Source organism: Chiloscyllium plagiosum, unplaced genomic scaffold (assembly GCF_037043375.1).
Source record: "Chiloscyllium plagiosum isolate Xiang-an unplaced genomic scaffold, Cpla_swu_hap1 HiC_scaffold_11, whole genome shotgun sequence".
In the NCBI taxonomy this organism is placed as follows: domain Eukaryota; kingdom Metazoa; phylum Chordata; class Chondrichthyes; order Orectolobiformes; family Hemiscylliidae; genus Chiloscyllium; species Chiloscyllium plagiosum.
This window is the reverse complement of record NW_028270149.1, coordinates 87350590-87376969: the sequence shown is the minus strand read 5'-3', so window position 1 is coordinate 87376969 and position 26380 is coordinate 87350590. Positions and strand designations below refer to the sequence as shown.

At 44.8% G+C, this 26380-nt stretch overlaps 1 protein-coding gene across 2 annotated transcripts in view; it reads left to right on the top strand.

The window, feature by feature from the left end:
* LOC122557047 (gamma-aminobutyric acid receptor subunit gamma-4-like) overlaps positions 1-26380 on the top strand; it is a 246130-nt gene that overhangs the window by 166546 nt on the left and 53204 nt on the right. For both annotated transcript variants that reach the window (XM_043704290.2, XM_043704289.2), the window contains exon 4: positions 22228-22448. In XM_043704290.2, the coding sequence (XP_043560225.1) occupies positions 22228-22448 (221 nt within the window). The remainder of the gene's footprint in view (positions 1-22227; positions 22449-26380) is intronic.

The window sequence follows — 26380 nt, the reverse complement described above, 5'->3', positions numbered from 1 at the left end:
TCAAGTCATCTATCATACTTCTTCACTCCCATCAGAAAAGCTCTAGCTCCCTCAACCTTTCTTCATTAAACCTGTCTTCCAGTCCAGGCAGCATCCTGGTAAATCTCTTCTGCACTCTTTCTAAGAGTGCACATCCACATCCTTCCAATAATAAGGCGACCAGAACTGAACACAATATTTCAAGTGTTGTCTAACCTGGGCTCTACAGAGCTTCAGCAGAACCTCATGGCTCTTAAACTCAATCCCCCTGCTAATGAAAGCCAACACACTATACACCTTCTTAACAACCCTATCAACTTAAATAACAGCTCTGCGGGATCTATGTTCCTCCACATTGCCAAGAATTCTGCCTTTTACCATGTATTCTGTATTCATATTTGACCTCTAAAATGAATAACTTCACACTTTACCAAGTTGAACTCCATCAGCCACTAATCAGCGTTGTTCTGCATCCTGTCAATGTCCCGTTGCAACTTACAACAGCCCTCCACACTATCCACAACTCCACCAACCTTCATGTCAGTGGCAAACTTACTAATGCACCATTCCACTTCCTCATCCAAGTCATTTATAAAAATCACAAAGAGCAGAGGACCCAGAACAGATCCCTGTGGAAGACCACTGATCACTGAGCTCCAGGCTGAATAATTTCCATCTACCATCGCCCTCTGTCTTCTATGGGTCAGCCAATTCTGTATCCAGACAGCCAAATTTTCATGTATCACATATGCCTCCTTACTTTCTGAATGAGTCTACCACAGGGAATCTTATCAAACACCTTGATAAATTACATGTACACCACACCCACTGCTCTACCTTCATCAATGTGTTTTGTCACATCCTCAAAGAATTCAATCAGGTTTGTGAGACATGACCTGCCCCTTACAAAGCCATGCTGACTATTTCTAATCAATCTATGGTTTTCCAAGTAATCATAAATCATGGCTCTCAGAATCCTCTCCAATACTTTGCCCACCACAGACGTAAGACTGACTGGTCTATAATTCCCAGAATTATCCCTATTCCCTTTCTTGAACCAGGGAACAACAGTTGCCACCCTCCACTCATCTGGCAGTACTCCACTGAGAATTTTGTTAAATATGAAGGAATATAAAAGATTTAAGGGGGTAATCTAAATGAAGTGTCAAATGAACAATGAAATTGGTAGGGTTGAGAGAGTTATTCTTTTCCCTCTAGTAAGAGGAGGCAATCTTAAAGATAGGCGATGTTAGCAAGCACAAAGGGGAGGAACAAATGGAACTTTCTCATCACAGAAGATGCTGGGACTAAGGACTCAATTGAAAAATTCTGAATGAGGATTGTTGTATTAACAGTATTAAGGACTGTGGAGCCAAGGCATGGAAATGCAGTTAAGATGTGGACACATCTCTCATCTTTCTTCATTCCAATGAGAAAAGCCCTTGCTCCCTCAACCTTTCTTCAAAAGATATGTCTTCCAGTCCAGGCAGCATCTTGGTATATCTCTTCTGCACCCTCTGTAAAGCTTCCACATCCTTCCTACAATGAGGCATCCAGAACTGAACACAGGATTCCAAAAATTGCTCTCCCTCCCAACACCCCCCCCCCCCCCCCCCCCCCCACCCTGCCTCAGCCTCTGGATCAGACTCAAGCTGATATCAGTCAGACAGCACTTGAGAACTAGTGGGTCTGGTGGGTGCCAATAGTATAATGCAGTGCTTTTGACACAGTCTGGGAAGACAAACCAGGGTACAGGCTTCAGTAGGATCTGTGCACGATGACCTGATGCATGCTGGATGAACTTTAACCCGGAGGAGCATGATGTCATACAGGTTGATAGGGAGAACGAGGAGAGGCAACATAAAGCAAAAGATTCAATTCCAAAAGGGATACAGGAACAGAGGGACTGAGGGTATATGTGCAAAGATCATTGAAGGTGACAGGACAGGCTGAGAAAATGATTTAAAAGAAAGCAAAGTGAATTGGGGGCTTTATAGAGAGTAAGTTAAAATAAAAAGAAAATAATTTGTTTGCAGTTTTGGATACCACATCTTAATAAAACAATGAAAACTTTAAAGAGGGTAATAATTATTGCAGGAATATGGGTATTTGATTAAATGGATAGATTGGGGGAAGGCGCATTACTTAATTTTTAAGAGGAGAAGATTGAGATGAGATTTGATAGAGATGTTCACAGTTATGCAGGGGCTAGACAAATTGAATAGAAGAAGCTACACTCCCCCCTCCCCCCTTTGCAGTAGGGTCCTGACCTGATGTAGGTGAATGGTCAAGGAAGCAAAGGGTAAATGAGGAAATCATTTTATACCCAGCTGATTAGAATGTGGAATGAGCTGCCTGAGAGTGAGAACTCCATTCAATCCAAGCTTTCACAGATGAATTGGATCATTACCTGAAGAGAAAACAAAAGGGTTAAGCGAGAAGCTAGGGGAATGGGATTAGCTAAGTTGCTCCTAATTGGGATAACTTTTTCACAAAGAGGATGATGCATATATAGAATGAGTTGCAGGTACAATTACAACATTTAAATGACATTTGGACAGGTACATGAATAGGAACGGTTTAGAGCGATATGGACCAAATGGTAGCAACTGGGACTAGTTTAGTTTGGGAAACCTGGTCAGCATGGATGAATTGGACTGAGAGATCTTTGTCCATACTGTATGACTGTGTGACTCTATAACTCTGAGAACATGACGGGCTGAATAGCTCACATTCAACTTTTAATCCCAATCTGAATCCCCAGTCTGTGGTCCAGCAGCACAGTGAATGGGCCCGAGGGTTCTGGCTTCTGAAAAATCCCTAAAAGTATTCCTACAGTGTGGAAACAGGACATTTGGCCCAACAAGTCCACACTGACTCTATGGAGAACATCCCAGACTCCACCCCCCGACCCTACAGCCCTATAACCCTGCATTTCCCATGGTTAACACACCAAACCCACACATCCTTGGATAATATGGGTAAAGGAGCCCTGTGCTTCATCCAAAGCTTAATGTGGTCCGAGATTTGAAGCCATTTTCTCTCATGAAGAAGAGCCTGCATGAATAAAATCAAAGCTTAATTAACCCAATTCCTAATGACTATGGTCTTGCTAAGCATTGTCCAGATTGTGCTGAGTTCAGGCACTTTCTTTTGTCAATGTTGCATGCGCTGGGATCAAGGAACGGGCAGTCTGTAAGATAGCATTCATGTGTTGAATTCCCTTATAAAGGTCCAGTGCATAATGACAGAATGCACCATGAAAACCTTTAACGAGCTTGCAATCATTCCTAGATATTAACTCCCACATCTTCTCTTTCCAGTATAAACTTCAGTGTTTTTGCCCTATCCTATAATGGCCAGATCCCATACTGCATCAATTCTGGTGAATGCCATCACTTGGCCTTTCTTCAAGGTCATTCAGACTCTACACTGCAGGATCTGAATTAGCTGTCCGCACTGTTTCAATAAGTTCATTATGAATACCCAAGATTTTCTCCTGAGCTACCTCATGCAGCTAATGACTTTTTTGGGGGGCTTACTTTTCCTCCCTTATTTTATTATCTTGCATTTGGTCACATTCATTATCCTTTGAATCTTGTCAAATTTGAGGGTTTTTTTATACTTGTTTGTCTAATTCCTCTTGTATGAGTCACTATAGCAGATTTCTCTGACGCTCTATCTGAAAAGTGCTTCCTGATTTCTCTACTGAGTGACTGAGTCAAAGGCCAAAGGGCATTATCATTTGACTGTTAATAGAGTCATAGAGTCATAGAGATGTACAGCATGGAAACAGACCTTTCGGTCGAACCCGTCTATGCCGACCAGATATCCCAACCCAATCTGGTCCCACCTGCCAGCTCGCGGCCCATATCCCTCCAAACCCTTCCTATTCATATAGCCATCCAAATGCTCTTAACTGTTGCAATTGTACCAGCCTCTACCAAATCCTCTGGCAGCTCATTCCATACACGTACCACCCTCTGCGTGAAAATGTTGCCCCTTAGGTCTCTTTTATATCTTTCCCCTCTCACCCGAAACCAATGCCCTCTAGTTCTGGATTCTCCAACCCCAGTGAAAAGACTTTGTCTATTTTTCCTATCCATGCCCCTCATAATTTTGTAAACCTCTATAAGGTCACCCCTCAGCCTCCGATGCTCCAGGGAAAACAGCCCCAGCCTGTTCAGCCTCTCCCTGCAGCTCAGAACCTCCAACCCTTGTAAATCTTTTCTGAATCCTTTCAAGTTTCACAATATCTTTCCGATAGGAAGGAGACCAGAATTGCATGCAATATTCCAAAAGTGGCCTAACTGATGTCCTGTACAGCCGCAACATGACCTCCCAACTCCTGTATTCAATACTCTGACCAATAAAGGAAAGCATACCAAACGCCTTCTTCACTATCCTATCTACCTGCGACTGCACTTTCAAGGAGCTATGAACCTGGACTCCAAGGTCTCTTTGTTCAGCAACACTCCCTAGGACCTTACCATTAAGTGTATAAGTCCTGCTAAGATTTGCTTTCCCAAAATGCAGCACCTCGCATTTATCTGAATTAAACTCCATCTGCCACTTCTCAGCCCATTGGCCCATCTGGTCAAGATCCTGTTGTAATCTGAGGTAACCCTCTTCGCTGTCCACTACACCTCCAATTTTGGTGTCACCTGCAAACTTACTAACTGTACCTCTTATGCTCGCATCCAAATCATTTATGTAAATGACAAAAAGTAGAGGACCCAGCACTGATCCTTGTTGCACTCCACTGGTCACAGGCCTCCAGTCTGAAAAACAACCCTCCATCACCACCCTCTGTCTTCTACCTTTGAGCCAGTTCTGTATCCAAATGGCTAGTTCTCCCTGTATTCCATGATATCTAACCTTGCTTATCAGTCTTCCATGGGGAACCTTGTTGAACGCCTTACTGAAGTCCATATAGCTCACATCTACTGCTCTGCCCTCATCAATCTTCTTTGTCACTTCTTCAAAAAACTCAATCAAGTTTGTGAGACATGATTTCCCATGCACAAAGCCATGTTGACTATCCCGAATCAGTCCTTGCCTTTCCAAATACATATACATCCTGTCCCTCAGGATTCCCTCCAATAACTTGCCTACCACCGAGGTCAGGCTCACTGGTCTATAGTTCCCTGGCTTGTCTTTACCACCCTTCTTAAACAGTGGCACCACGTTTGCCAACCTCCAATCTTCCGGCACCTCACCTGTGACTATCGATGATACAAATATCTCAGCAAGAGGCCCAGCGATCACTTCTCTAGCTTCCCACAGAGTTCTTGGGTACACCTGATTGGGTCCTGGGGATTTATCCACCTTTAACCGTTTCAAGACATCCAGCACTTCTTCCTCTGTAATCTGGACATTTTGCAAGATGTCACCATCTATTTCCCTACCGTCTATGTCTTCCATATCCTTTTCCACAGTAAATACTGATGCAAAATATTCATTTAGTATCTCCCCCATTTTCTGTGGCTCCACCCAAAGGCCGCCTTGCTGATGTTTGAGGGGCCCTATTCTCTCCCTAGTTACCCTTTTGTCCTTAATATATTTGTAAAAGCCCTTTGGATTCTCCTTAATTCTATTTGCCAAAGCTATCTCATGTCCCCGTTTTGCCATCCTGATTTCCCTCTTAAGTATACTCCTACTTTCTTTATACTCTTCTAAGGATTCTAATGTCAAGACCCAAGTGATGTTATGGGGACCTGGGCTCAAATCCCACTATGATGGATAAGTGGAATGTGCAGTCAGCAATTTATAATCTAGCGCTGACCGTGTTGATGTTGGAAGAAGCCACCCCACCCCCAATCTCATTCATGATTTCCCTTTCGGGAATGAAGCTATCATTCTTACCTGATCCAGTCTAAATGTTGCTGCAGACGCACTGAAATGACCAGAAAGCCATTCAATTTTACCAAATGTTAGATAGGTAAATGGGAATGAAAATGAACACACAACCTTGATAAGTTCTGCATACGGTCATTGTTCTGGAAAGATTTTCTGACCTTGTTTTTTAAAATTAAAATCTTCGTTAGTAACCAAAACCCATATGCCACTATTTTGAAACCCAAATGCTATAACAGGTGTATAAATTGCACATTTCTAATCACGCATTCTAGAACTAGGGGGTCACTGTTTAAAAATGAGGGATTGTCCATTTAAAACATGGTCATAGAGGATCATGAGTTTGTGGTACGCCCTTCCCAAAAGGTTAAGGATACAAGGTCCAGTCATATTTTTAAGGCAGTAGTAAATAGATCATTGTTAAGCATGGGTTTGGAAAGTTGCCAGGAGTAGATGGGAATCTGGATTTGAGATCAGTTAAAATCTTTTTAAATGATAGAGTTGACTCATGACACCAAATGGTCTATTCCTGCTCTTCATTGTATGTCATGTTCCACATTCTTAATTCCCACATCTGAAGGACATTTCTCTATCTTGAAGATTTCTGACAGTTTGATCAGAGTCAGCTCTGAATCACCTAATCTCAGGGAATACAAGCACTTTAGTGCCCTCAACATGATGTTATCCTTAAGCCTGGCCATCGTCCTGGTGAATCTGCTGATGAAAGGGCCTGACCTCAAAGGGCCTAGATGGTGTCAAGCTTCTTGACTGTGGTTGGAGCTGTATTTATCTGGGCAAGTGGGAAGTATTCTATCGCACTCCTGACTTGTGCCTTGTAGATGATGGACAGGCTTTGGGGAGTCAGGAGGTGAGTTATTTAGGAGTGCTTTTAGCCCCTGACTTGCTGTTGTAGCCACCGTGTTTATGTGGTGTCTCCAGTTGAGTTTCTGGTCAGTGGTAACACCAAGGATGTTGATCATTGGAGACTAAGTGATGGTAACACCGTTAAATGCCAAGCGACGATGGTCAGATTTGTCTTGATTGAGATTGCCATTGGCTGGCATTTGGATGATGTGAATGTGCGTAGTCACTTGTTAACCCAAACCTGGATGTTGATCAGGACTCACTGCATTTCAACATTGGTTTATTTCAGTACCTTCATCCCCCACTCACCTATTGTACTCTATGCTACTTTCTCCCCACCCCCACCCTCCTTTCATTTATCTCTCCACCCTTCAAGCACTCTGCCTGTATTCCTGATGAAGGGCTTTTGCCCGAAATGTCGATTTTCCTGCTTCTCGGATGCTGCCTGAACTGCTGTGCTTTTCCAGCACCACTAATCCAGAATCTGGTTTCCAGCATTAGATTAGATTACATTACAGCGTGGAAACAGGCCCTTTGGCCCAACAAGTCCACACCGACCTGCCGAAGCGCAACCCACCCATACTCCTACATTTGCCCCTTACCTAACACTACAGGCAATTTAGCATGGCCAATTCACCTAACCTGCACATCTTTGGACTTGTGGGAGGAAACCGGAGCACCCGGAGGAAACCCACGCAGACACGGGGAGAACGTGCAAACTCCACACAGTCAGTCGCCTGAGGCAGGAGTTGAACCCGGGTCTCCGGCGCTGTGAGGCAGCAGTGCTAACCACTGTGCCACTGTGCCGCATCTGCAGTCATAGTTGATTTTAAATCTACTGCGAATCCTCATGCAAGGATGCCTGCCTTGATGTTTTCCTCCTCTCTCTACAAGAATCTCAGGGAGTCCCTCTCCCACTGCAACAGCACTGTCCCCATGACTTGTCCTACCTGCCTATCTTCTTTTCCATCTATCCACTCCACCCTCCTCCCTGACCTATCACCTTCATCCCCTCCCCCACTCACCTATTGTACTCGATGCTACATTCTCCCCACCCTCACCGTCCTCTCATTTATCTCTCCACCCTTCAGGCACTCTGCCTGCATTCCTGATTAAGGGCTTTTGCCCGAAATGTCGATGTTACTGCTCCTCGGATGCTGCCTGAACTGCTGTGCTTTTCCAGCACCACTAATCCAGAAAATTATTTCAGTATCTGACAATATTAAAAGAAATCACTGAGGAGGTAGTTGGTCATGTTTTTTTCAAAACTCCCTAGATCTGGAAAGGTTGTAGCTAATTGGAAAATCACAAATGAAATACCTTTATTCAATAACGGAGAAGGAAAGAAAGTAGTAGACCTTAGGCCAGTTAATCTGACATCTCTTACGAGGACTCATTATTAAGGAAATGGCAGCAGGACATTTAGAAAACTGGATTGCAATCAGGCAGAGTCAACATGGTTTTGTGAAAGGACAAATGTATTGACAAATGTATTTCAGTTCTAACAAACAGGATGGATAAATGGGAACTAGTAGCTGTTGTATATTTGGATTCTGGAAATGTACTAAGTAACATGTCATATAAAATGTAACTACACATCTAAGATCTCATGATTTGGGTATATAAGGATTGGCTAATGAACAGGGAGTCTTTTTCAATTTGGCAAACTGAAACTAGTGAAGATCAGTGCTAGGACTTCAGCTCTGTATGATTAATGTTATTAATTTAGATGAAGATGTTAAATATATTGCAGCCAATTGGCTGTTGTTACCAGGAAAGATAGGAAAAGAACTTCTTACGAGCTTAAAATGTGATTGCAAAGGGACAAGATAAATGACTTAGCAAAAAAAAACAGATGGAGTACAATGTGATAAAATATTAGGTTACACACTTTGACGGGAAGAATTGAAAAGTTAAATACAATTTAAATAGAGAGAGTGCATAATGCAGTGGTACAGAGGAGTGTATGTCTTTGTACATGTGCCCGTGGCACTTTTACGAAGGGACTAGATTCAATTGCACCCTTGTGTGACTATCTGTGTGGAGTTTGCATGTTCTCCCCATGTCTGCGTGGTTTTCCACCAGGTGCTCCAGTTCAAAGATGTGCCAGTTAGGTGGATTGGTCATGCTAAATTGCCCATAGTGTTCAGGGGTGTGTTAGTTAGTAATGGGAAATGCAGGGTTACAGGGATAGAGTTAAGGGGATGCATCAGTGGGGGGGGGGGGTGTTCTTTGGAAGGTTGGTGTGGACTTGCTGGGCAGAATGATATGGATTCTATGATATGATTCTATGTAACTCTTAGGGCTTAGAGTACTCTTAGAGTATGGGGAGAAAGCAGGAACAAGGCACTGAGTTGGATGATCAGCCATGATCATATTGAATGATGAAGTAGGCTCAACGGGCTGAATGGGCTACTCCTGGTCCTATTTTCTGTACTTGCATGTTTACATGAACATTGAAAGTTAACATGCAGATTGGATGTTGGCATTGATTGCAAAAGGGTCGAGCATAAAAATCTTGAAATTTTGCCACAATTGTACAGGGCTTTGGTGAGGCACATCTGGAATGCCGGGCACAATGTTGGTCTCCTTACTTAAGGGCACAATATAATTGCATTGGAAGCAGTTCAGAGAATGTTTGCCTGTCTGATTCCTGGAATGAATGAAGAAAATTGTACATGTTGGGAAACGTACTGTTAGGAAAACATATTTGTAATTCAGAACTACGTGAAAAAACTGGAACATTTTTAATTGAACATTTTCCAGATTGGAATGGGTTCACAGTATATCTTCTTGGAAATGAATCCAACAATTTAATGTGTGAGTTAGTTTGCCTACTGTTCATACGAAGTGAACAGACTTAGGAGAAGGAAAAATAAAGTTTTGAGGGAGATAAGATGTGGGATTTATGGCCATTAATTGCTAGAAAACCTGGACCTTCATGTTGCTTGAAGAGAATTTCTAAGCTAGATGGGTTTTTACAATTGATCATTAGACCAGATTGCTTTTTGAATCCAGATTTCATCAACTGCCACGACAAGATTGAAAGCCATATCCTTTGAAAATTACCCTGAGGTTTTAGATTAATTGTCCAATGACATCACTACACTGCTGCCACTTCCCCAAATTGTGCACAAGAGAAATATTATCTTTCAGACAACACAACAAATTGATAAGGGGACTCAGGAAATCAGGTGATGTATGTGGGGAGAGCCAGCCTCATCACTGTGAAGTGTAAAAACTCACTGCCCTGTGTTTACAGATAAATTTAATATTTATAGAAAACACTGCAACTTTCCTATTACAATTCCCGCATTTCTGTCTAGGTGTCGTACATTATCGGCTTTTTTTCTCCCTGCAGTCTATTATTGACATTTTCCTTATTTATCCAAGACTGACAATGTCCTGCTGATAGTGTAGCTTTTACATCACTGTTACCTCTCACTGAGGTAGTGTTCTGGAAATCGAGTCCTGCTATTGTTGAAGTTATCACATGAATTAATAATCTTTATAAAGTTCACAAAGATTCCCCAATTTAGGTGACTTTCAGACCCAGGTTGACAGAAAGCAGAGGAGAAAGTATGGACTGCAGATGCTGGACATCAGAGTCGAGAGTGTGGTGCTGGAAAAGCACAGCAGGCCAGGCAGCATCCGAGGAGCAGGAGAATCGATGTCACGGATTGTTGAAAGTTGAACGTTCTAATTGAAAGCAATTAGAAGAGCAAAAAGAGGGCATGAGAAAAAGACTTGTGAACAGGATTAGGGACAATCCTAAGATATTTTATAAATAGATTAAAGAGTTAAAGGTTAACCACGGACTGAGTGAGGCCTATTGGGGACCAAGGAGGCAACCTGTGTTGAAGCTGCAGGACATTGAAAAGACTTCTCTTCAGTTTTCACCCCGGAAAAGGAGAACAATTGTATGGAATTCAGTGAGAGGGACTGTGAGAAACTTGCACAGTTTCGCGGCACGGTGGCACAGTGGTTAGCACTGCTGCCTCACAGCGCCAGAGACCCGGGTTCAATTCCCGACTCAGGCGACTGACTGTGTGGAGTTTGCACGTTCTCCCCGTGTCTGCGTGGGTTTCCTCCGGGTGCTCCGGTTTCCTCCCACAGTCCAAAGATGTGCAGGTCAGGTGAATTAGCCATGCTAAGTTGCCCGTAGTGTTAGGTAAGGGGTAAATGTAGGGGTATGGGTGGGTTGCGCTTCGGCGGGTCAGTGTGGACTTGTTGGGCCGAAGGGCCTGTTTCCACACTGTAATCTAATCTAATCTAATCTAATACAGGGACACTCTGAGCCAACCCTTCCCCCGCATAGCAACAGTTCCAATCTCACTTCCCATTCTGCTAGAGTCAATCCCCCTCTCCCACAGCTACAGTCCCAATCTCCCTCCCCGCACAGTTACAGTCCCAATCTCCCTCTCCCACACAGTTACAGTCCCAATCTCCCTCTCCCACACAGCTACAGTCTCAATCTCCCTCTCCAACAGCTACAGTCCCAATCTCCCTCTCCCACAATCTCAGTCCCAATCACCCTCTACCACACAGTTACAGTCCCAATCTCCCTCTCCCACACAGTTACAGTCCCAATCTCCCTCTCCCACACAGCTACAGTCTCAATCTCCCTCTCCAACAGCTACAGTCCCAATCTCCCTCTCCCACAACCTCAGTCCCAATCACCCTCTACCACACAGTTACAGTCCCAATCTCCCTCTCCCACATAGTTACAGTCCCAATCTCCCTCCCCCACACAGTTACAGTCCCAATCTCCCTCTCCCACACAGTTACAGTCCCAATCTCCCTCCCCCACACAGTTACAGTCCCAATCTCCCTCCCCCACACAGTTACAGTCCCAATCTCCCTCCCCCTCACAGTTACAGTCCCAATCTCTCTCTCCCACACAGTTAAAATCGCAATCTTCCTCCCACACAGAGTTACAGTCTCAATCTCCCTCCCCCACACAGCTATAGTCCCAATCCCTCCCCCACACACAGTGCCAATCTCCCTCTCCCACACAGTTACAGTCCCAATCTCCCTCTCCCACACAGCTACTGTCCAAAATTCCCTCTCCCACACAGCAACAGTCCCAATCTCCCTCTTCCACACAGCTACAGTCCCAATCTCCGTCTCCCACAGCTACAGTCCCAATCTCCCTCTCCCACAGCTACTGTCGCAATCTCCCTCTCCCACACAGCAACAGTCCCAATCTCCCTCTTCCACACAGCTACTGTCGCAATCTCCCTCTCCCACACAGCAACAGTCCCAATCTCCCTCTCCCACACAGCTACAGTCCCAATCTCTCTCTCCTACACAGCTACAATCCCAATCTCCCTCTCCCACACAGTTACAGTCCCAATCTCTCACTCCCGCACAACTACTGTCCCAATTTCCCTTTCCCACGCAGCTACAGTCGCAATCTCCCTCCCCCACACAGTTACAGTCCCAATCTCCCTCCTCCACACAGCTACAGTCCCAAGCTCCCTCTCCCACACACCTACAGGCACAATCTCCCTCTCCCACACAGCTACAGTCCCAATCTCCCTCTTCCACACAGTTTCACTCCCAATTTCTCTCTCCCACACAACTATAGTCCCAATCTCCCTCCCCCACACAGTTACAGTCCCAATCTCCCTCTCCCACGGACTTACAGGCCCAATTTCCCTCTCACACACAGCTACAGTCCCAAACTCCCTCTCCCACACAGCTACAGTCCTAATCTCCCTCTGCCACACAGTTACAGTTCCAATCTCCCTCTCCCACACAGCTACAGTCCCAATCTCCCTCTCCCACACAGCTACAGTCCCAATCTCCCTCTCCCATGGACTTACAGGCTCAATCTCCCTCTCACACACAGCTACAGTCCCAAACTCCCTCTCCCACACAGCTACAGTCCTAATCTCCCTCTGCCACACAGTTACAGTTCCAATCTCCCTCTCCCACACAGCTACAGTCCCAATCTCCCTCTCCCACACAGTTACAGTCACAATCTCCCTCTGCCACATAGCTACAGTCCCAATCTCCCTCTCCAACAGTTATAGTCCCAATCTCCCACCCCCACACAGTTACCATCCCAATCTCCCTCTCCCACACAGTTACAGTTCCAATCTCCCTCTCTCACACAGCTAGTCCTAATCTCCCTCTCCCACACAGTTACAGTCCTAATCTCCCTCTCCCACAGCTACAGTCCCAATCGCCCTCTCCCACAGAGCTACAGTCCCAATCTCCCTCTCCCACACAGCTACAGTCCCAATCTCCCTCTCCCACACAGCTACAGTCCCAATCTCCCTCGCCCACACAGCTACAATCCCAATCTCCCTCTTCCACACAGTTACAGTCCCAATCTCCCTCTCCCACAGTTACAGTCCCAATCTCCCTCCCCCACGCGGCTACAGTCCCAATCTCCCTCTCCCACACTGTTACAGTCCCAATCTCCCTCTCCCACACATCTATAGTTCCAATCTCCCTTCCCCACACAGCTACTGTCCCAATCTCCCTTCCCCACACTGCTACAGTCCCAATCTCCCTCTCCCACGGACTTACAGGCCCAATCTCCCTCTCACACACAGCTACAGTCCCAAACTCCCTCTCCCACACAGCTACAGTCCTAATCTCCCTCTGCCACACAGTTACAGTTCCAATCTCCCTCTCCCACACAGCCACAGTCCCAATCTCCCTCTCCCACACAGCTACAGTCCCAATCTCCCTCTCCCACACAGTTACAGTCCCAATCTCCCTCTGCCACATAGCTACAGTCCCAATCTCCCTCTCCAACAGTTATAGTCCCAATCTCCCTCCCCCACACAGTTACCATCCCAATCTCCCTCTCCCACACAGTTACAGTTCCAATCTCCCTCTCTCACACAGCTAGTCCTAATCTCCCTCTCCCACACAGTTACGGTCCTAATCTCCCTCTCCCACAGCTACAGTCCCAATCGCCCTCTCCCACAGAGCTACAGTCCCAATCTCCCTCTCCCACACAGCTACAGTCCCAATCTCCCTCTCCCACACAGCTACAGTCCCAATCTCCCTCCCCCACACAGCTACAGTCCCAATCTCCCTCGCCCACACAGTTACAGTCCCAATCTCCCTCTTCCATAGCTACAGTCCCAATCTCCCTCTCCCACACAGCTACAGTCCCAATCTCCCTCTCCCACACAGCTACAATCCCAATCTCCCTCTTCCACACAGTTACAGTCCCAATCTCCCTCTCCCACAGTTACAGTCCCAGTCTCCCTCCCCCACACGGCTACAGTCCCAATCTCCCTCTCCCACACTGTTACAGTCCCAATCTCCCTCTCCCACACATCTATAGTTCCAATCTCCCTTCCCCACACAGCTACTGTCCCAGTCTCCCTTCCCCGCACAGCTACAGTCCCAGTCTCCCTTCCCCGCACAGCTACAGTCCCAATCTCCCTCTCCCACACAGCTACAGTCCCAATCTCCCTTCCCCACACAGCTACAGTCCCAATCTCCCTCTCCAACACAGCTACAGTCCAGTCTCCCTTCCCCGCACAGCTACTGTCCCAATCTCCTTCCCCGCACAGCTACAGTCCCAATCTCCCTTCCCCACACAGCTACTGTCCCAGTCTCCCTTCCCCGCACAGCTACTGTCCCAATCTCCCTTCCCCGCACAGCTACTGTCCCAGTCTCCCTTCCCCGCACAGCTACAGTCCCAATCTCCCTTTCCCGCACAGCTACAGTCCCAATCTCCCTTCCCCACACAGCTACAGTCCCAGTTTCCCTTTCCCACACAGCTACAGTCCCAGTTCCCTTCTCCGCACAGCTACAGTCCCAATCTCCCTTCCCCACACAGCTACAGTCCCAGTTTCCCTTCCCCACACAGCTATAGTCCAGTCTCCCTTCCCCGCACAGCTACAGTCCCTATCTCCCTTCCCCGCATAGCTACAGTCCCAATCTCCCTTCCCCGCACAGCTACTGTCCCAATCTCCCTTCCCCGCACAGCTACAGTCCCAATCTCCCTTCCCCGCACAGCTACTGTCCCAATCTCCCTTCTCCGCACAGCTACTGTCCCAATCGCCCTTCCCCACACAACTCCAGTCCCAATCATCCCCATAACTACAGTCCAAACCTCCCTTTCTCACACACCTACAGTCCAAACTTCCCTCCCCCATATAGCAATAGTCTGAACCTCCCCTTTCCCCAAATGATTATGCATGAAAAAAGAACAAAGAAAATTACAGCACAGGAACAGGCTTTTCAGCCCTCCAAATCTGTGCCGATCCAGATCCTCCATCTAAACCTCTCGCCTATTTTCTAAGGATCTGTATCCCTTTGCTCCCTGCCCATTCATGTATTTGTCCAGATCCATCGTAAATGACACTATTGTGCCCGCCTCTACCACCTCCGCTGGCAGCACATCCCAGGTACCCACCAATCTCTGTATGAAGACCTTTCCACGTATATCTCACCTAAATTCTTCCCCTCTCACTTGAACTCATTACCCCAAGTAATTGTGTCCTCCACTCTGGGACAAAGCTTCTTGCTATCCACCCTGTCTACACCTTTCAGGATTTTGTCGGCCTCAATCAGGCTCCCCCCCCCCCCCCCCCCCCCTTCCAACATAGAAGAATACAGCGCAGTGTATTTCCAATTAAAATAACCCTAATCTACTCAATCCCTCCTCATAGTTAACACCATCCATACCTGGCAACATCCTGGTGAAACTCCACTGAACCCTCTCTAAAGCATCCACATCCTTTTGATAATGTAGTGACCAGAACTGTATGTAGTATTCCAAATGTAGCCGAACCAAAGTCTTATACAATGACTTTGGTTATACAATGTAACATGACCTGCCAACTCTAGTACTCAATAGTAGAGTACTAGAGTTGGCAAGTCTCTACTCAAGGCAGTCTTGATCACTCTATTGACCTGCATTGCCACCTTCAGGGAACAATGGACCTGAACACCCAGATCTCTCTGTACATCAACTTTCCCCAGGACTTTTCCATTTACTGTATAGTTTGCTTTAGAAATGCATCTTCCAAAATGTGTCACCTTGCATTTGTCCAGATTGAACTCCATCTGCCATTTCTCTGCCTACCTCTCCAATCTATCTATATTCTGCTCTATTCTCTGACAGTCTCTTTCACTATCTGCTATCCCACCAATCTTAGGGTCATCTGCAAACTTGCTAATGAGGCAACCTACACCTTCTTCCAAATCGTTTATGAATACCACAAACAACAGTGGTCATAGAGTCATAGAGTCATAGAAATGCACAGCATGGAAACAGACCCTTCGGTCCAACCCGTCCATGCCGACCAGATATCCCAACCCAATCTAGTCCCACCTGCCAGTACCTGGCCCATATCCCTCCAAACCCTTCCTATTCATATATCCATCCAAATGCCACTTAAATGTTGCAATTGTACCAGTCTCCACCACATCCTCTGGCAGCTCATTCCATACACATACCACCCTCTGCGTGAAAAAATTGCCCCTTAGGTCTCTTTTATATCTTTCCCCTCTCACCCTAAATCTATGCCCTCTAGTTCTAGACTCCCTGACCCCAGGGAAAAGACTGGGGTCTTATCCTATCCATGCCCCTCATAATTTTGTAAACCTCTATAAGGTCACCCCTGAGCGTCCGATGCTCCAGGGAAAACAGCCCTAGCCTGTTCAGCCTCTCCGTGTAGCTCAGATCCTTCAACTCTGGCCACAGCATGGATCCCTGTGGAACACCACTGGTCACAGACTCCATTTTGAGAAGCTCCCTTCCACGACTACTCGCTGGGTTCTTGTGCCCAACCAGTTCTCTATCCATCTAGCTAGAACACCCTGGACCCCATGAGACTTCACCTTCTTCATCAGTCTATCATGAGGAACCTTACCAAACGCCTTATTGAAGTCCATGTATATGACATCCACATCCCTTCCGTCATCAATCAACTTTATCACCTTTTCAAAGAATTCTAATAGGTTTGTAAGACATGACCTTCCCTGCACAAAACCATGCTGACTATCACTGATAAGCCCATTTGCTTCCAAATGGGTACATATCCTATCGCTTAGTATTTTCTCCAGTAGCTTCCCTATCGCTGACATCTGGTAACAGGTCTCTGGATTATCTCTGCTACTCTTCTTCAACAAGGGGACAACATTTGCAATTCTCCAGTCTTCTGGGAACCTCCCTTGTTTTCAAGGATGCTATAAAGATATGTTGCTATTTCCTCTCTTGCTTCCCTCTGTCACCTGGGACAGATCCTTAGATTAGATTAGATTGCGTACAGTGTGGAAACAGGCCCTTCGGCCCAACAAGTCCACACCGACCCACCTAAGCGCAACCCACCCATACCCCTGCATTTACCCCCTACCTAACACTACGGGCAATTTAGCATGGCCAATTCACCTGACCTGCACATTTTCCGACTGTGGGAGGAAACCGGACCATCCAGAGAAGACCCACGCAGACACGGGGAGAACGTGCAAACTCCACACAGTCAGTCGCCTGAGGCGGGAAATGAACCCGGGGTTCTGGCGCTGTGAGGCAGCAGTGCTAACCACTGTGCCACCAGACCTGGGGACTTGTCCATTTTAATGCCTTTTGGAATACCCAACACTTCCACCCTCCTTATGCCAACTTGACCGAGAGTAATCAAAGATCTATCCTTAACCTCAGCATCCGTCATATTCCTCTCCTCGGTGAATACCGATGCAAAGTACTCATTAAGAATCTCACCCATTTACTCTGACTCCACGCATAATTTTCCTCCTTTGTCCTTGAGTGGGCCAACCCTTTCCGTAGTTACCCTTTTGCTCCTTATATATAAATAAAAGGCTTTGAGGTTTTCTTTCATCCTGCTCGCTAAGGATATCTCATGACCCCTTTTAGCCCTCTTAATTCCTCGTTTCAGATTGGTCCTACATTCTCGGTATTCATCTAAAGCTACATCTATCTACAGTCACCCAGATCTTTTGTATGCATGCTTTTTCCTCTTAGCTAGTCTCATAATTTTACCTGTCATCCATGATTCCTTAATCTTGCCATTTCTATCCCTCATTTTCACAGGAACATATCTCTCCTGAACTCGAAATCAACTTCTCTTTGAAAGCCTCCCACTTATCAAATGTGGATTTACCTTCAAACAGCTGCTCCCGATCTTCATTCCCCAGCTCCTGCCAAATGTTGGTATCGTTGGCCTTCCCCCAGTTTAGCGCTTTGCCTTTAGGACCGCTTTCGTCTTTGTCCATGAGTATTCTAAAACTTATAGAATTGTGATCACTATTCCCAAAGTAATCCCCTACTTAAACTTCAATCACCTGGCCGGGCTCATTCCCCAACACCAAGTTCAGTATGGCCCCTTCCTGAGTTGGACTACTTACATACTGCTCTAGAAAACCCTCCTGGGTGGTCCTTAAAAGTTCTGCTCCATTCAGACCGCTAACACGAAGTGAATCCAAGTCATTGTTGGGAAAATTAAAATCTCCTATCACCACCACCCTGTTGCTCCTACATTTTTCCAGAATCTGTTTACAGATTTGTACCTTTATCTCACGTTCGCTGTTGAGAGGCCTGTAGTACAGCCCCAACATTGTTACCGCACCCTTCCTATATCTGAGGTCTGCCCATATTGCCTCATTGCTTGAGTCCTCCATAGTGCCATCCTTCAGCACAGCTGTGTTATCCTCTCTGACCAGTAATGCAACCCCTTTTTACCTCCCTCTCTATCCTGCCTGAAGCATCTATATCCTCAGATAATTAGTTGCCAATCATGTCCCCTCAACCAAGTCTCAGTAATAGCAATAACATCATACTCCCAGGAATTAATCCAAGCCCTAAGTTCATCTCCTTTACCTTCTATACTTCTCACATTAAAACAAATGCACCTCAGACCACCAGTCCCTCTGCGTTCATCCTCCACTTCCTTCCTACTCTTCTCCTTAGTCACTCTGACTTTGTTATCTAGTTCCTTACAGGCTTTAGTTACTACCTCCTTATTGTCCATTAACCTCCTCATTTGGTTCCCACTCCCCTGCCACGTTAGTTTAAACCATCCCTAACAGCGTTAGCAAAAGCACCCCCAAGGACATTGGTTCAGTCTGGCCCAGATGTAGACCATCCAACTTGTAATAGTCCCACCTCCCCCAGAATTGGTCCCAATGTCCCAAAGATCTGAACCCCTTCCTTCTGTGCCATCTCTCAAGCCACGCATTCATCCTGAATATTCCACTATTCCTACTCTGACTAGCAAGTGGCACTGGTAACAATCCTGGGATTACTACCTCTGAGGTCCTACTCTTTAACTTGGTTCCTAACTCCCTGAATTCTTTGTGTAGGACCTCATCCTGTTTTTTTACCGTGAGAAGTAGGCGGCACGGTGGCACAGCAGTTAGCACTGCTGCCTCACAGCGCCTGAGACCCGGGTTCAATTCCCACCTCAGGCGACTGACTGTGTGGAGTTTGCACGTTCTCCCCATGTCTGTGTGGGATTCCTCCGGGTGCTCCGGTTTCCCCCCACAGTCCAAAGATGTGCAGGTCAGGTGAATTGGCCATGCTAAATTGCCCATAGTAGTAGGTAAGGGGTAAATATAGGCGTATGGGTGGGTTGCGCTTCGGCGGATCGGTGTGGACTTGTTGGGCCGAAGGGCCTGTTTCCACACTGTAATGTAATGTAATCTAATCTAATCTAATCATTGGTGTCTATATGCTCCACGACAACTGGTTATTCACCCGCCCTTGAGAATTTCCTGCAATCGATCTGAGACATCCCTGACTCGTGCATCTGGGAGGCAACATGCCATTTGGGAGTCTCATTTTTGACCACAGACCCACCTATCTATGCCCCTTACAATTGGATCCTCTGTGACCATAGCCCTTCCACTCTTTTTCCTGCCCTTCAGTACAGCAAAGCCAGCCATGGTGCCATGAACCTGGCTACTGCTGCCTTCCCCTGGTGAGCCATCTCCCCCAACAGTATCCAAAACGATCTACCTGTTTTGGAGAGAGATGACCGCAGGGGACACCTTCACTGCCTTCCTGCTCTTTCTCTGTGTTTTGGTCACCCATTCCCTTTCTCCCTCAGCAATCCTAATCTGCGGTGTGACCAATTCACTAAATGTGCTATCTATGAACCCTTCAGCATTGTGTATGCTCCAAAGTGAGTCCATCCGCAGCTCCAGAGCTGTCATGCGGTCTAACAAGAGCTGCAACTGGACACACTTCCTGCAGGTGAAGGAGTCAGGGATATCAGCCGTGTCCCTGAGCTCCCACATTGAATAAAAGGACCATAACACTGCTCTGGGATCTCCTGCCATTTTTAATCTTAAGCTTTATCTAAGTTGAGACTAAAGTTACGAAAAACGAAAGAGAAGTTTTTTTTAACCAATCACATGAGAAAATATAAAAAAGAACAGAAAGTCCTTACCTTAACAACACACCACAGAATCCTTTTTTCTTCAGTTAGAGGAGGAGGGTGGGTAGGAGACACTACACAGGTAGTGTCTCGGGTTCCACCACTGTCCAAATATATCAGCTTTTTAAACGGTTTGCTTACCTTCCCGGCAGTTCCCTGGTACTCGTTCTCTCGCTGCAATTAAAATGGAGGCCGCCGACTCCCGAAGTTAGCTTTTTAAATGGTTTGCTTACTTTCCCGGCAGTCCCCAGTCCTTATTCTCCTCGCCTTTGCTGCAATTAAAATGGGAAGGTACTTCTACTTTTGTTTAACAACCCCTGAAGCTCGTATGATGACAGGCATAGACCCCTGTAGTACAGGGACAGCCACAGACAGTGTTGTGACCCAGGAGCAAGTAATACTGTGCTGCACAGGTGGAGCTTGTGAGGTTGGTGGAGGAGAAAGTGAGGACTTCAGATGGTGGACATCTGAGTTATAAAGAGTGGTGCTGGAAAAGTCAGATAGCATTCGATAAGCAGGAGAGTCGATGTTTTGGGCATCAGCCCTTCATCAGGAAGGTTGGAGGAGGGAATGGATGAGTATATGAGGTTTGGGGGATGATAGTGTTGGGAGTGTTGCAAGATCATGCACAGCGATTGGGAGCAGTGTTATACCAGTCATTGTGGGGGTTGAGTTTTAATAATTGAGAGGGTCTTACAAAATGATTATGATGGATATCAGTGGTGGGGATTTGTGGGTGATTTGGGGAAACTGAACAATTTCCTGGCCCTCAGACAGTGCTGTAAAACCACTTCCCTTGTAGAAACCTGTCCTACTCACTTTCTTTTACTTGCTGTGTATTCCATGTACAGGAAATATTGCCAACAGTGGTTAAGATAAATCACCTCTAAATTAGTGGGAGGTGACCTTCTTAAAAGGTTTTAATGCACAACCTACTAAATAGTTGACCTAACCTTTCACAGACTCTGCTGACATAAGAAACAGGCTGATCTGAGATGGATGAGGTTTCTATTTCAGATTTAAACTTTTTACCTTTCCCACCCAACCATAATCCACCAGTTTTTGAGATGTTGGAACAATAACCCTGAATTTGCTATACACTTAACGACAAGAATAATTGTTCTTTTCTTTAGTTATGGGTAAAATACACAGCATCTTTCAGGAACTGGCAATGGATGTTGAAGCTCAAGTGTTCACAGGTTACATTGTTCCATTGCTAGTTCCACTTTCAATCTGGGATTCTCAACATTTGTCCATTAGTAGCAGGACAGTCGCCCAGTGGTTAATACTGCTGCCTCACAGCACGAGGGACCCAGGTTCGATTCCAGCCTCAGGCAACTGTCCGTGTGGAGTTTGTACAATCTCCCTGCGTCTGCATGGGCTTCCTCCGGGTGCTCCGGTTTCCTCCCACAGTCTAAAGATGTGCATCTTAGTTGAATTGGCCATGCTAAATTTTCCATAGTGTCCAGGAGGAATGTTAGGTTGGGTGGATTAGTCAGGGGTAAATATAGAGTAGGGGGAATGGATCTGCATGGTTTACTCTTCAGAGGGTCAGTGTGGACTTGTTGGGCTGAAGGGCCTGTTTCCACACTGTAGGGATTCTATAATTATCCATTAAGCTCACCACAGACAGTGAAGTTACATCATTATGTTTAAATATCTTTTTAATAATGGAGTTAAGTACTAATTACTGACAGTCAACTTCTTCGGCACTGAACACAGACTACTACCAATGTGGAGCCTCATTCCTTCAGATTTTCTTTTAGAGGCCTGGTTCTTACACTGTTCCAGTGCTTGGTGCCCTCTTTCCCTCATTGTACTGTTACCAGTTCATACTTCCAGTATTTAATGGGCAAAACCTTTTGTTTGAGCTGAAGGGTTCTTGAGCATGTTAAATCAATGGCAGATACAGTGAAATGCCCTGATCCTGACCCTGTTTATCTTACTATAGGTGCTGTCACTTCAAACCTACTCGCCAGGGTGAATTGCAAACTATCTCCCTCACCCTCAGATTCTCACCCTGATTCTCAGTTACACTTATAAAGTGACCATTGTCTTGAACGTAGAGTCCAAAGAGATTGTGACAAGTCTGAGATTGGTGATTTTACAAATGAGGTCTTGTGTATGAAAAAAATACTGTCTTATGTTGCAGGAGTACACCATCGATATCTTCTTCGCACAAACATGGTATGACAGAAGGCTGCGTTTTAACAGCACACTGAAAGTCCTGACATTGAACAGTAACATGGTGGGGCGCATCTGGATCCCAGATACCATATTCCGAAACTCAAAGCGGGCTGATTCTCATTGGATCACCACACCCAATCAACTACTGAGAATTTGGAATGATGGCAAGATCCTCTATACTCTGAGGTAAGGTTGTTGACCTGGACATCACATCACATGACTACCCACTGCTCCAGCCCCACCTCAGACAGACTCCCTACCTCAAAAATCCTTCCTCCCTTCCTTCTTCTCTCAAACAGCCATCTTTCTTCCCCGCCCCCCCCCCCCACCCCACCACCACCACCACCACCACCACAAACCCCTCTCCTCAGACAGCCCTTTGTCTTTGCCACATGCCTGCTCCCAACCTCATGGCCTATTGCAGATCATTGTTTCCCCAAAGAGAAGACAGCAACACATTTACACTCCAACTCCAGCAAGTTTCCATGTATATTTTTGGAGCTCAAGTTGCCAAGACATAGGCTTCTCTCTCAGTACAGAGAGACCAAAGATGGTGGCTTAACCTGAGAATCATTGCATCCCAGGTGACGAATGAGGTTGAGAAGGAGGGTCCTCATAAGAACTTCAGCTGGTTTAGGAATCAAATCTGCAATGCTGGCATCATTCTACATTGCAGATCAGCTCAGTAAAAACAAGGACTGCAGATGCTGAAAACCAGAGTCTAGATTAGAGTGGTGCTGGAAAGGCACAGCAGGTCAGGCAGCATCTGAGGAGCAGGAAAATCCTGCACCTCGAATGCTGCCTGATCTGCTGTGCTTTTCCAGCACCACTCTAATCTAGATTGCAGATCAGCTGTCCAGCCAACTGAGTTAACCATAGGGGAAGTGACACCCTGGTGGTATTATTGCTGTACTTTTAATCCAGAGACCCTGGGAATGTTCTGGGAATCCAGGTTCAAATCCTGTCATGGCAGATGGTGGAATTTGAATTCAATAAAAGAATGGAACTAAGTGTCTAATGATGACCATGAATCGATTGTCCGGAAAAACACATCTGATTCACCAGTATACTTAAGAAATGAAACTCCATTCTTATCTGGTCTGGATTACATGTGGCTCCAGACCCACAGTAATGTGATTGACTCTTATCTGCTTTCTGGACAATTGGGGAAGGATAATAAATGCAGACCTAGCCAGTTATGCCCTCATCCCATGAATGAATATTAAAAAAGTGATGTCTCTATCTATATGTGTATTTATAAAGCTATGAACTTGAAGGAGTGCACTATCATTCTAATCCCACTACTCCATGGGTTACAACAAATAAAAATAAAAATACTATTTCCTAGTTACTGAGCCAAATAAATGCCTTATCCAGATCAAGTTTTAAATTAAATAAATCTATTAACCAAGTTTCTCGAAAAAGCACATTATGAAAACAAGCTGTGATCTCACCAGTATCCTGTATGACTGCAGCATAACCTCCCACTTTTTAATTAAATTCCACTTGGGAAAAATGATTACATTTGATTAGCTTAATTACTTGCTGTGCCTGCATGTTAACACTCTGTAATTTATGCACTAGATCACCCAGATCTCTCTGCATTTTAGAGTTCTCATCATTTAGATAATATTCCTTTTGTTTATTCCTCCTGCCAAAATGAGCATTTTGACATTTTTCTCATTATACTCCATTTGACAGATCATTACCCATTTACTTAACCTGTCAATAACTTTTTTTTGTAGCCTCCTCATCTCTGATTCACAATTACTTTTGCTACCCCGCATGTGTCATCATTAAATTTGGAAGCTAAATCATCCATCCTTTCATATACTCGATTAAAAGTCGATCTCATGTAAATGTCGAACCCCAGTTTTGGCCAAATAAATCTGAAATTTTCCATATATCTCAAGTAAAACTTGACTCTAGTTCTTCACAGATAACAGATAAGCATTTGTGAGTCAAGGTATTATCCTGTACATAAATGTTAAGATGAGGAAATGAATTTTCATTTTCATGTCAATAAGTGTTTTTCGATGTACAATTCACACCAACATTAGGCTACGAATTTCTTAAGTTTGTTATCAAACGGGCAATATAATTAATATAATTAGTGTAATGAAAAGTTCATCATACCATAATTTCCCATCTGAGATAGGCATATATGCATTACATCACTATAACTACCTGCAGCTGTTGATTTCTGATGGTTACCATGATCGATGAGACTGCATGAGAGTCTGCTAACTGTTCTTATCAGAAATCAAAGCTTAAAATGTTAGTTTCAAAAAAACTAAAGCAACAGTAAATGTGATAAAACAGAGAGAATTGGAAGAATTTGGCAAGAAAGTTTTAGATGCATCAGGTCAGAGTCAGGTGACACCCTCCCTTTGTGTATAGCTCAGCTAAGCTCAGTTCCCCTATTGCACTTGTGGAATTACAGTAATTTGTTGTGTTTCTTTTCTTTCTTTGTTTATAGACCAATTGGGCTTCTGCTAATGATATGGTATTTTGGGCTGTAGCATGAATTTCAGCCCCTCAAAAGTAGTATCCGTGTAATAGTTGACCTCATAAATTTAACCTTAAAAAACAGTGTAAAGAAATTTGACTTTTACACGATTGTATATGGTAAGTCACTTACATAAATTATTGCGATTCCAGCACTGATCCCTGAGCCACACCATTCTTTATATCTTGTTAATCTTTAAAAAAAAACTTATGCCCATTCTCTACTTCCTGTGAACTAGCAAATGTTGCATCCATGGTAATATTCTATCACCTGCATGACCTTTTATCATCTGCAGTAAATTTTGATATGGCACCTTACACAATACTGAAACAGTTTCAAACTTGTTAGACAGCTACAAAAGCTGAGGCTCCAGCCCTCTGGATTGACAAGTACACTGTCCTTTCCCTGCACACACCAAATTAGGTGATCCAACTCTAAGCAATATTACTGTGACGTGGTAAAAAGAATAAAGGTAACTTTCCCCTCAATAAAGGTCCCCTCCATAAAGGTCTGCATATTGGTCTCTAGCTCAAACCTCTGAGTTGAATCTGATCCATTTTCAATCCTTGCCACAAGCATGTACATTCTGGGTGAAACTCTTATCCACAGAAGAAAATGAGGACTGCAGATGCCGGAGATCAGAGTCAAGAGTGTGGTGCTAGAAAAGCACAGCAGGATCATGCAGCATCCAATGAGCAGGAGAATTGATGTTTCGGGCATAAGGTCTTCATCAGGAAACTTTTACCCATCAACATGCTGTAACTGTGACACATCATCTGTTCAGCCGTTCTTAATGTGATCTAAGAGTTGCTTAATTATTTCATTCAATGTTGTACTTAGGCATTTTTGTATATACTTTATTAACCTTTCCACCAGTTGCTGTGTTATTTTGAGTTTTAGGAATAAAGTAGACCTTAGTCACTTCCAGATACTTGCTAAATAACTAGCTTCTTCGTCTATAGCAATTTAAGAATAAATTTTGAAAGGTTAAAAAGTTTATGAAAAGTCAAAGCACCAGAACACCTGTTTCTCCTCTTCCCCTTATCTAATTTAGTCGCTTAACTGTGACATAATTGCACTTAAGTCACATTGAATGGCAGAGCAGGCTTGAGAAGCCAAATGGCCTACTCTTGCTCCTATTTTTCTATGTTAAGTGCTAAATCGCACACAGTTGGCTAGTTTGATCTACTCCGAATATAAAAAAGCTGTATGACTCTCTTAATGTGGATCTATTTGTTCTTAAATAAGCTGCTCTTTCACTGGAACTCTTGTTAAAATCCTGCTTAAGATTGGCAACTACAGAATGTAATCTGCAGATTTCAATTTAATGTTAACTGCAAATTAAACTAGGCTTGTATCAAGTTAGACTTATTCAATAACTGGATGTGGTCAGGCCTGTCTCCGAAAAGAGGTTGATATTTTTAGTCATGAAAGAAAGAATTTACTTCAGCTTTCTGCCATTATGACATTGAAATTAATAAGGAATGCAGCAGAAACCTCCTCCATGTGATTGGGAAATTACCAGAGTTCAACAGAAGGAAGTCAGAAGAACATTTAAGGCAAGAAATTATTTCAACATTCTTTCTCTAATTAATTTTTCCTAATATCA